We start from the raw sequence: 12,504 nt of genomic DNA on the forward strand, positions 1-12,504 counted from the left end.
GTATATTTCAAGACAAAGACTCTGGATTTTAAACTATAAATTATATAAATTGTTACCAAAATTAGCAGTTTCCTTATTTTTTTTCAAATTGTTGTGTTGGAAATCTCAATATTACATTGTTCATTTGTCTTTTAGGCTAAGACATCAAGCACACAAAGAATTTTATGCCTATAAACAGGTGAGAAATTTACTTCAACTTGACTTTGATAGTGTTTTATACCCAAAATATGTGGACTCAGATTTGCAGTCTTTTTAAACTAGGACTTGTGTTCATTTTAACATTTTATTTGCCAGTTCTCAGTAAAAATAGATCAACTTTAAGTACTCTTCCTTTTAATTATTGAAAGTTCACCTGATGCAATAATATACTTTAACAGGGAACTTAAGCTAACATTTTGCTAAAGAAAGATGCTGTAGCTTATAATACTTAAAGAATCCAGTGCATGGATTCATGCACATTGAAAGGAAATTAATTAAAAGAAATATTTTAATATCACTGTTCACTCTTTCTCTATAATCGAAATGTCAGAGATGAAAGAAAATTAGTAAAATGTATATGAAAATAACATTTAAATTGATTAATAAATAAATAACATGATATAACAACAAAGGCATAATAGCTGCTTTCTTTTAGCTTCAGAATGTCAACAAAAACAACTAAATTCATGATCAACAATGACAGATCAAAACACATATGTGTGATTGATGCCAGCAAGAGCTTTATATGTATCACACATGCTCAAGTCAACATTTATTTTTAAATTGCCAGTGCACATCATATGTACCAGCCGGTTGGTTGGTCAGACGGACATACAGTTGGTCACTTAACCTTTTATAGATATAGATGAAATTCCATTAAATAATTTTTTTACCTCTCTTATTAAAAACAAACAACTTCCTTAGAGACGACAAGCTCTGTTCTAATGATTGCATATCCTTCCTTTTTGTACTTTAAATGTTAGCTAATGTCACACCCCTAGAAGTCTACTTGGATCATCTGGAAACCCCTACCCTTTACTGATTGGTTCTTTAAAGTAATAAACTTAATAAACTTAGCTTTACTTGAAAGCAAAGTAAAATTTCGTTTTTCTTACATGTGTCATTCATTAACATTTTACCACAGACACCAAACAGTGGGCCTAATTGTTCCTTTTCTTTTAAACTAAAGCATGAAATTATTTTGTTGTTCTTAGCTTTTTGGGGAGAGGTGGGGCAAGCTTCAGCTTATTTTGGTCTTTAACCTTTATGACATGATGTTACAGAACCATCACCAGTTTAGGATTACTTATCATTTTGTCCATCCTTTGTCTCTGAAATCTGAGCTCATGAGCAAGTTTCTTAGATGTCAACATTGATGTCATAGGTAACCCCACACTCTGCCCTATGTGTTTCATGTGGGATTCATACACAAACTGAAATGTTTTAGTTTTCTAAATAAATGAATCTTTTTTTTCTCAGTACTTTCATGATCTTGACAACCTACAAGTTATTTGTATGTAAAACACACACACACACACACACACACACACACACACACACACACACACAAAAAAAAAAAAAAAAAAAAAAAAAAAAAAAGCTAACTAAAAAGTAAAAGTGTCCCTAACCAATTTGGCTCAGTGGATAGAGCGTCGACCTGTGGACTGAAGGGTCCCGAGTTCAATTCTGGTCAAGGGCATGTACCTATACACGTCCCCAGTGGGGACGTGTATAGGAAGCAACTGATTGATGTTTCTCTCTCATCAATGTTTCTAACTATCCCTCTCCCTTCCTCTCTGTAAAAAACAAATCAATAATATATATATATATATATATATATATATATATATATATATATATATATAGTCTTTTTAAAATAAAATTGGCCTTACTGGTCATTTAAAAGGTGAAATTAGCCGAGACCAGTTTGGCTCAATGGATAGAGCGTCGGCTTGGGGACTGAAGGGTCCCGGGTTCGATTCCGGTCAAGGGCATGTACCTTGGTTGCGGGCATATCCCCAGTAGGGGGTGTGCAAGAGGCAGCTGATCAATGACTCTCATCGATGTTTCTAACTCTCTATCTCTCTCCCTTCTTCTCTGTACAAAATCAATAAAATATATATATTTAAAATAAAATAAATAAAATAAAAGGTGAAATTAATTGATAGAACTATTAAAGTCATAAGACATGGTAAGAATTATCCTTAAAAATACTGAATTTGAAATTTAACACATCTCTGCATAGCTAGATGGTAGCTTTTGGTTGTGGTTTCTGAAAATGTGATTTGCCCTCAAAACTATTTTTGATTCAGGTATATGATACTCAAAATAGAGATTTTTCCCAAATTTCACTTGTCTGTTTTCTCACTTGAATATGATATATAATTCTAATAAGCTAAGTTTATTCTCAGAACTTTGCAATTTAAGCAGCAATTTGTCCTCTTATCATTTGGCATTCCTTTTAACTGATAACCAGTCACTGTAAAGTCAGAAACAGAACCTGGATAAGTTTTAAGCCTATTTACATAACTCTAGTTAGAGATAAAGTTTTCTGAGCATAGTGATGTATAATAATGAGCAAAACTTCTAAAATTAAGATTAATTTTACTTTTTAATCTTTAGTAATTATTAATTAATCCCTTCAGCCAGTGCTGTTTTACTGAACCATAAGGCAGTAAATTTCCTACTCCATGTTTGCACTTAGTCTATATGGGCATGTGTTAATGTCTTTTCCCAAAATTTAATCTATTGTCAAAGAGACTTTAAAGCTGCTTTCAAGAAAAATATTGCATCATTGTTCAATTTCAAAGAATGTTGATAAAATGTTCTATCTCAAACTGAAAAATAAATTCTCTTCAATACTGAATAAGAGGGGAAATTAACTATATATACAAAAGAAAAATATTTTTAAGTATAATGAGAAAAATGAGAAATTTTTAAAATTACAGACTTAAATGGGCATAAAAACATACTTTTTGTCTTACAGGTTATATTAAAAGAGAAAGTAAAAGAACTGAATTTGCATGAAGTAAGTTGCCTTATAAGTATTTTAGTCTTTTTTTTTTTTAGCTATTTTCTAATAGAGTGATAAACTGTGATATGCTTAAAAGTCTTTATTTTCGGAAGTTGAAAAAAATTAAGTTTATTTAGCCTGGTCAGAATAACTCAGTTGGTTGAGTGTTGCCCTGTGCACCAAAATGTTGAAGGTTCCATTCCTGGACAGGGCACATACCCAGGTTGTGAGTTCCATCCCTAGTCAGGACATTTACAAAAGGCAGCCAATCATTGTGTTTCTCTCACATTGATGTTCTCTGTCTCTCGCTCTCTCCTGTCCTCTCTCTAAGTATGTCCTCAGGTGAAGATTTTTTTAAAAAAATTAGGTTTATTTTGTCCTAGCCGGTTTGGCTCAGTGAATAGAGCATTGGCCCTTGGGTTTTGGGTTCAATTCCAGCCAAGGGCATGAACCTCAGTTGCAGGCTCAATCCCCCGTCCGGGTTGGGGCCCAGGGTGCATGCAGGAGGCAATCAATTGATATCAGTCTCTCTCATATCCATGTTTCTCTCTCTCTAGTTTCCTCCTCCCTTCCACTCTCTCTAAAAATCAGTGGAAATGCCGAAACCAGTTTGGCTCAGTGGATAGAGCGTCAGCCTGCAGACTGGAAGGTCCCAGGTTCAATTCTGGTCAAGGGCATGTACCTTGGTTGCGGGCACATCCCCAGTGGGGGGTGTGCAGGAGGCAGCTGATCGATGATTCTCTCTCTTCGATGTTTCTGGCTCTCTATTCCTCTCTCTTCCTCTCTGTGAAAAATCAATAAAAATATAAAAATTAAAAATAAAAATCAGTGGAAAGCCCTAGCCAGTTTGGCTCAGTGACTAGAGCGTCAGACTGCAGAGCAAAGGGTTCCGGGTTCGATTCTGGTCAAGGGCATGCACTGGGCCCTGGCCCTGGTCGGGTTGTATGCAGGAGGCAGCCAATCCATGTGTTTCACATCGATATTTCTCTCTCTCTTCCCCTCTCTCTTCCACTCTCTTAAAGTCAATGGAAAAATAGCCTCAGATGAGGATTAACTAACTAAATAAAATTTGGCTTATTTTGGTCAGTTTAATAGAATATTTGAGGATGAGGTCATAAAAATCAATTGTGTGAAGACTAAGATAATAACGTAACTCATATGTTTAGTAGGGATGGTGCCCGTGTAAGATTGCATAGCAGCAGGAATGCTGCTTTCTGTCAGTGCACTATGAATAGGAGATAGATATGTTGGTTTTTCTACTCAAGGTGAATTTGCAGTAATTTCACTCTTGAAAATGTTCCCAGTAGTTCCTTCTTACCAATGGCACAAAAAAGGCAGTGGTTATTTCTGGAGGTGGGAGTTTGAGATGTGGCAGAGTGGTGGAATAGAGAAGAACACACAGAGAGAGACATATTCTTGGGATTATCTCGAGTTGAGGTTGCATGGTGGTTGGTCCATAGGTGTTCCCTATTGTGATTATGCTTTGTAACTTAAATACAAAAGCGTGTGTGTGTGCCCTGATGTATACCTTAAGACACATAATCTATAAGAATTCTAATTTTTTTCGCCGGGACCGGTTTGGCTCAATGGATAGAGCGTCGGCTTGGGGACTGAAGGGTCCCGGGTTCGATTCCGGTCAAGGGCATGTACCTTGGTTGCGGGCATATCCCCGGTAGGGGGTGTGCAAGAGGCAGCTGATCGATGATTCTCTCTCATCGATGTTTCTAACTCTCTATCTCTCTCCCTTCCTCTCTGTATAAAATCAATAAAATATATTTTTTTAAAAAAAGAATTCTAATTTTTCCTTGTGTTGCCTCTAGTTAAAAATGCTCAGAATTTTTATTTTTAATTTTAGGGCCTTTTCTCTTTCTGAGTTTTGAGTTGGTGTTTAAAACAAGGACTTGGAAAGTTGCACGTGTAATATCTGTTTTCTTAGATTATCTGTGGTAAAGCTACATTGCCTATCTCTAAAGACAGATTATAAAATTATTTGAATAATAATAAAAATGATTTCTATTATTGAACACTTTGAAATCCTTTGCTCTTTCTGCATATTTTTCATTAGAAATTGATGTGTTACAGCATTTTAGGCCTAACCTTGAATTAAATTCAAACATCAATTACTGTTTGATTTTTTAAATTTCCCAAAAGTTAACTTTGGCACATGGCCAAAATTAACATGCAGTAATAGCGGGTGATCCCTTTTCTACTTAGGGTCTCTTTGATGGCCACAAATTAAAAGATTAAGTCCTGACATCCATTAGCAATATTGAATAACCAGGTTTGACAGGAATAGAAGTCTTCCTTATTGGTCTGACCCATCGGTTTACAGTCTTTATCCTAAGCGCATTGTGTTGCAGTATTGTCTATCATAGTTCATACCCCAGCTGTACCCACCAATTTCAGGTTTGCTTGGTCTGACCTTGCTACTGAGCTACCCTTCACCTGCTATTTAAAACCATAGCTTGGAAAACCTAACCTTGCTCTACAGCTTGTGTTTAGAGGCATTATGCGTTTTTCACAATTCATTTGGTTCTTTCCAACTGCATTTTTTGATAATGAAACTATTTTTTATCAAACTTGTGTTTGTGTGTATGTGTGTGTGTGTGTGTGTGTGTGTGTGTGTGTGTAGCCTAATTATACAGTGATTTCAGTATGAATACTGTTATTGAATAATTATTATAGTGAAAAATCAGAGACAAGCTAAGTGTCCATCAGTAGCATAATGAATAAATAAAACATGATACACTGGAAGATCACCCACTAAGAGAGGGAGAGACCTGTTGGGGGTGACCAGGCCTGCAGGGGAGGACAGTTAGGGGCAACCAGGCTGGCAGAGGAGCAGTTAGGTGTCAATCAGGCTGGCAGGCTGAAGCGGTTAGGGGCAATCAGGCAGGTAAGCAGGCGAGCAGTTGGGAGTGAGCAGTCCTGGATTTTGAGAGGGATGTCCCAGATTGGAGAGGATGCAGGCTGAGCTGAGGGACACACACACATACACCCATGCACGAATTTCGTGCACTAGGCATCTAGTCTACACTAATAAAAGAGTAACATGCTAATTGGCCATACCTTCATGACGCCCACCAGCCAATCAGGAGTGTGTATGTAAATTAACCCAACAAAGATGGTGGGTTAGTTTGCATACACATGCACCGAGTGGCTGGGGGAGTCAACTTGGATAGACAAAAAGAGAAACAGGTGATTGAGTCCATGAAAGATTGCAAGCAGGTGGGGCTGAGCTGCAGTTCACATTGGGAAGCCAGGCCATCAGCCCAAATTCCACTGCTCCCCAGGGAGGCTACCCTCGGACACTCACCCCACTTCTCTGAGCCTCATTCGGCATCTCCAGCGAGGCTGTGGAAGCTCCGCCCTAAGGACACACTTCTCCATAGCTGGGTGCGGAAGACCAGGAGAAGCAAGGGGCAGCGATGAAAGACGGGGGCAGATGCTCAGCTGACCAGGATGAGTGGGCCCCGGATGGCAGGAGCGCCTCCTCCCGGCCCCTACCACTCCGCACACTACTACATCCCTCGGGGGAATGTTGGATGCTGGTTTCAGCCCGATCCCTGCAGGCCACTCTGAGAGACCCCACCATGCACCGGGCCTCTAGTGATAATACATTGTCCTTCTATAAAGAAAAATATCCTCTCTTAAAACTCAGTTTACCCTTTTTTTTCTTCCTCCACCTTTTAACAGAAATATAAATATAGAGGAACACTATATCTATATCTAAAAAAAGCATGTTTCTAGTTTCTAGTTCTAACCATGCTAGTGAGATAATAAATGGCATCTAATGGATCTTGGGATCAAGAGAAACAGGTGCCATGGAAGCTATGACACACTGGGACATGCAGGTCCTGTGTTGAGGGGTTGCTAACACTCAATTCTAGCTAATTGTCGCCATGGGGAAGATAGTTGTTGTCAGATCTGGAGCTTTTCAGGTAAAACCTGAGAGTCTTGGCATTAGTCTATCATCTGCTTTCCATCTGCACTTATTCTTTAATTTGTTCACCACAATGTCCCTTGTTCTGGCTATGATGAGTGGTTGTTTCTACATTAAATTTATTTTGCATCTTTGTCAAAAATCAGATGGCCATATTTCTGTGAGTCTGTTTCTGGATTCTCTAGTCTGTTCCATTGATTTATTATCTATCTCTTTAGCCTTAATTACTGTAGCTTTATAGTAAGTCTTAAAATCAAGTAGTATAAATCCTTCAACTTTATTTTTCTTTTCCAATACTGTTTTAGCTAGTCTAGTTTCTTTGCTCTTCCAAGTAAATATTAGCATCAGCTTGCCTATATCTTAAAAAATCATGCTGGGATTTTGGTTAGTATTGCATCAAATCTATAAATCATTTGGGGAGAAATTGGCATCTTTAACTGTGTCAAGTCTTCTAATTTTTAAATATATGTCTTCTCATTTCTTTTTTTTTTAATCCTTATTGTTGAAAGTATTGTAGATGTTTCCTTTTTTCCTTTATTATCTTCTTCTAACCCATACCTGCCCCCCACCCCAACCCTTCACCCTTCATCTGTGTCCATGGGTTATGCATATATACATACAAGTTCTTCAGTTGATCTCTTCCCACCCACCCACCCACCTCCTCCTTCCCTCTGAGATTTGATAGTCTGTTCCATGCTTCTATGTCTCTGAATCTGTTTTGTTCAGCAGTTTATTTTGTTCACTAGATTCCATATATGAGTGAGAGCATGTGATATTTGTCTTTCTCTGACTGGCCTATTTCACTTAGCATAATACTTTCCAGGCCCCTCCATGCTGTCTCAAAAGGTAAGAGACTCTTCTTTTTTTTCTGCTGCATAATATTTCATGGTGTAAATGTACCACAGCTTTTTTATATGGAGTTCCATTGTTAGGTCCATACACATTTAGGATTTTTATGTCTTCTTGGCAATTGACTCTTTATCAAAATGTAATATCCCTTACTCTGGCCAGTGTGGCTCACTTGGTTGGAGTGTTGTCCCATGCACCAAAGGATCTTGGATTCGATTCCCGGTCAGGATACATACGCAGGTTGTGGGTCTGATCCCCAGTCAGGGCCAATGTGGGAGGCAGCTGATAAATGTTTCTCACATTGATGGTTTTTTTCTCTCTTTCCTTCTCCCTTCCTTTCTCTTTAGAATCAATGAAAATCATACCCTTGGGTGAGGATTTTTTTTTTTAAGTAATATCCTATATAATAAAACCCTAATATGCAAATTGACCGACCAGCAGGATGACCAGTCACTATGACATGCATTGATCACCAGGGGGCAGATGCTCAATGCAGGAGCTGCCCCCTGGTGGTCAGTGCGCTTCCACAAGGGGAGTGCTGCTCAGTCAGAAGCTGGGCTGACGGCTGGCGAGCACAGCGGCAGTGGCAGGAGCCTCCATGGCAGGCAGGCAGGAAGGAGTGGGCCTAAACCGACGGGGACATAGCCCGAGGGGTCCTGAACTGCAAGAAGGCGCAGGCCAAGCTGAGGGATCCCCCCTCCTGCCCCCATCCAGTGCACTAATTTTGTGCACCCCTGGGCTCTAGTATAATTTTATTTGAGTTTTCTTATATGCAGCACATAGTTGAGAAATGTTTTTTTTATTTACTCTGCAAATCTGTCTTTTAATCGGTATGTGTAGAGCATTTACATTCAGTGCAATTGTTGATATGATTGGAATTAAATCTACCATTTTATTATTTGTCTTCCACTTTCCCCCCTCTTTATTTCTTTATTTTCCTTTTCCTGCCTTCTTTTCAGTTATTTGAACATTTTTAGTATTCTACTTTATCTGTTGTGATTTGTACTATTTTTTGTATATTAAGTGATTGCTTAGAGATTACAAAAAGAATCAATATTTTCACACTTCAATTGGAATGTAGAAATCTTATGTCCATATAAATCCTTTTATGTTTTCCCCTTTATATAATAGCTGTCAAAGCACATTGATATACATTGGAAATCCCATCAGACATTGTTATATATTTTTACTTCTAACCATTAGATATATTTTAGAGAATTTAAGACAGGAAGAATAGTCTATTATGTTTATCTAGATAATTATCATTTCCTTTGCTCTTCATTCCCAGCATTCCAAGTTTACTTCTTTTGTCATATTTCTTCTGTCCAATGACCTTCCTTTAACAATTCTCATAGAGCAGATCTGCTGGCTATGAAATCTATTAGTTTGCCTTCATCTGAGAATATCTTTATTTTATACCTTCATTCCTGAAGGTTGTTTTTGTTGGATATATATATAGGACTCTGGGTTGACAGTTCTTTTCTCTCATCACTTTTTAAATGTTGTGCCATTTTCTTCTGGGTTTTTTTTTTATGGTTTTCTGATAAAACCCACAGGGAAAAATATTTGCAAATCTTATGCCTGATAAGAGTCTAGTATTCAGAGTATATAATAACTTTTACAGCTCAGTAATAATAAAGGCCTACAAAATAAAATATCTGCAAATAATTATCCCAATCTTTTATCTAAAGGGGTCTTTTGCAAAACAAAAGTTTTAATTTGATGAAGTCAAATTTGTCAGGGTTTTTTTTCTTTTGATTGCCTATGCTTTAGGGGTCATATCATGCTCTGTGCCTGTGGATGTCCAGTTGCTCCGGCACCATATTGGATAAAGTTTACTTGCAAAATGTGATCTTTAAAGTTGTAAAATGAGGCCCAGGCAAGTGTGTCTCCGATGATTAAGCATTATCACATACACCAAAAGGTCATCGTTTTTATTCCCAGTCAGGACACAGGCCTAATCAGAGTACATACAAAAGGCAACTGGATTCTCTCTCACTTTGATGTTTCTTTCTCTCTCTCCCTCCCTCTTACTTTTTCTCTAAAACTCAATTAAAATATATATATTTTTTAAAGTTGTAAAATTAGTTTGACCCTTCAGGGTGCTTCTAAGAAGTCAGATCCAAGCCTTTTCTCTTTGTGATTGTCCTTGACTTTTGTTCCCTTTAGCAGTTAACGTGTCAGAATTTATCTTGTGGGATTTTTTTCAGGTGACTGTGGTTTTAGAATTAGGGATCCTGGAAAAATAAGCAAATAAAAATTAGTGGCTTGTCAACTTCTTGTCCTTTGGTAGGATCAGTGCTGGGTCAGAGCCAGCAGAGTCCTGACCGTGTTTGAGAAGGCTCTGCCAGGAGGAAGCTGAGTGGTTAAGGCCACAGGGCCCATTCACACAGCTAGGAGATGGGAACATCATTCCGCCTTTACAGGTAGGAAGCTGAGGTCACTTCAAAGCTAGAGCAGCTAGTGTCTCATCTTTACCAACAGCATGTTCTCAGACTTCGGCCAGAATAAAATGGGCTTGAAAATAGTGCTCCCATTGCAACAATGGGTAAAAGCCACTGATATTGGCAGGCTGCCGTACCGCTCCTCAGCCTGATCCCACCAGCCTGGGCTGCTAACAGCCCTCTGAAGGAGGTGGGGCAGGTGGTGTCCTCACGTTACATAGATGAAGGAACAGAGCTTGAGAGGCATCCGAATGGCAGAGATCGCACAGCTAGTGGGTGTCCAAGCCAAGGCCAGCGGTCTGTCCTGCCTTCCTCCCTGCTTTCCTGCTGTCTTGGCAATATTTCCAAGACTGACAAGATATTCTTACTCCTCTTCCTGAAGATCCTGTCTGCTATATACACAAGTCCCTGAGGGAAGAGTGTTGGAAGGCCAGCATTCATGGCACTGCCCACGGGGCACCAAGAGCCACATGTCCTGTCACATAACCTAAAAGATTGGGTTACATGTCATAGGTTATAAACAAGTGAGAGAGAGGCCATGTCATCAGTCTGGGCAGAAATGTTAATAGTTGAGCCAGGACCCCTGGAGATGGTCAGGAAAGCAAGAGGGAAGGAATACAGCACATCAGTGCAGGAGACCTTTGACCCAGCCTAGCCACACTCACCAACTGCATGGCCTCAGGAAACATGTGATTGCTCTGAGCTTGTTTCATCTGTAAAGTGGGTAAAGGTGCTGGTGGGTGGTGTCCCTGCACACTGGTAAGTGCCCAGGAAGTGGTGGCTGAACCCCCCACATGTGGGTGTGAAAGAAAAGCCCGTTCAAAGCTGCGGAGCCTGGCCGCCTGTCGGCAGTCCTGGCCCTTCTGCACATTTTCTCAAGTCTGATTCAGAGACTCTTGAATAATTTTTTTTAAATGTTTTTATTGATTTCAGGGAGAGGAAGGGAGAGGGAGGAAGGGGTAGAAACATCAATGATGAGATTTATCTATCAGCTGCCTCCTGCACTCCCCTTACTGGAAATTGAGCCTGCAACCCAGGCATTGCACTGATCAGGAATCAAACTGAGACCTCCTGGTTTATGGTCAACGCTCACACACTGAGCCACACCAGCCGGGCTTATCATTTTACATGACAGAGACAGATACTGACAGAAGGACAGTGCCAGAGTGAGGGCATGTTACCAGAGAAAGGAGAGTGTCAGGGCCCGCCCTGGGCGTGAGCAGTCCCTGCCAGAGCCGTGCAGCTGAGCAGGCAGAGCACCTCTGCAGAGAGCCAGCCCCTGGCACACATCATGTGCAGCCTTGCTAGTGAGGACTAACCTAAGTCAGACCCTTCTGACGCACTAACGCAAACTGCCTTTTGCTGTCTGTCTTCTCCCACCTGCTCTTCATCTCTGAAGACATGTCACAGGAAGAGAGAAGGTTCCTCTTCAGAAGACCTTGCCCAGTCGAGCCTCTTTCTTTCGCTTAAACTGTGGGACATTACAAACTCCTTCAGATGACTGGGCCTCGGGGCCTGCACTTTACTCTGTGACCTGGGACAGTGCTTAGCAGACACTTTCCTCATCTGTGAATTTATCTTCCAGCTCTGTGCAGTGTGTCTAGAAGACTTCAAGCCTCGAGATGAGTTGGGGATTTGTCCGTGTAAGCATGCCTTCCACAGAAAGTAAGTGTTGGTATGAACTATTGAAGGGAACCTGAGTTTGAGGCACATCAACCAGCTTGTGGGCTTGGAACAGTGCCAGACAAGCTTGAAGGCTTCATGATTGGTCTGCAATGCAGAAAGCACCCTGGGGGGGTGGGGGGAGGAGGGGGGTGTACATGGCACTAGAAGGAAGTGGGGACATGGGACATGAGCACCATGGCAGGACTTTGGGCAGAATGCCAGACAAACCCACACCTCCTGGGAGCGCAGACTATAAAACCACTACTGAATGGAACGTTCCAATGAGAGCTCCCACTTCAAAAATCTTACGTTGATCAAAACGTAGTTATTTTAAAGCAAGATAGATGAGTCTGAATGTAAATGGTAGTGTGGGGCTCTCTCCTCCCTCTTCTTGCAAACATATTCATATTCCCTCTTCCCTTGCAATTTTGTACATTTTGCATGTCTATTGGAAAATTTTATTTCTCCTACTTTGCACCACCCTCACTGTACTCCCTTAGGAAACCACGGTGACTGAGGGAGCAGCAGGCTTGGAGCTCTGGCTCCTCCAGAGGGCAAAGTGGGTCCTCCATTGAGGGTGGAGCTCGTTAGGACCTGGCTGTTCTGGGCGA

General features: G+C 40.3%; 1 protein-coding gene across 3 annotated transcripts in view; it reads left to right on the forward strand.

Annotated features, from left to right (window-relative positions):
* Positions 1-12,504, forward strand: part of RNF24 (ring finger protein 24) — a 55,957-nt gene that overhangs the window by 40,617 nt on the left and 2,836 nt on the right. For 2 of the 3 annotated variants that reach the window (XM_084886860.1, XM_084886858.1), the window contains 3 exons: positions 136-178; positions 2,966-3,007; positions 11,814-11,893. In XM_084886860.1, coding sequence (XP_084742986.1) covers positions 136-178; positions 2,966-3,007; positions 11,814-11,893 — 165 coding nt within the window. The remainder of the gene's footprint in view (positions 1-135; positions 179-2,965; positions 3,008-11,813; positions 11,894-12,504) is intronic. The other variant, XM_084886859.1, reaches the window with a different exon arrangement.

This window comes from Pipistrellus hanaki, assembly GCF_964339955.1.
Source record: "Pipistrellus hanaki genome assembly, chromosome: 6".
Classification (NCBI taxonomy): Eukaryota; Metazoa; Chordata; class Mammalia; order Chiroptera; family Vespertilionidae; genus Pipistrellus; species Pipistrellus hanaki.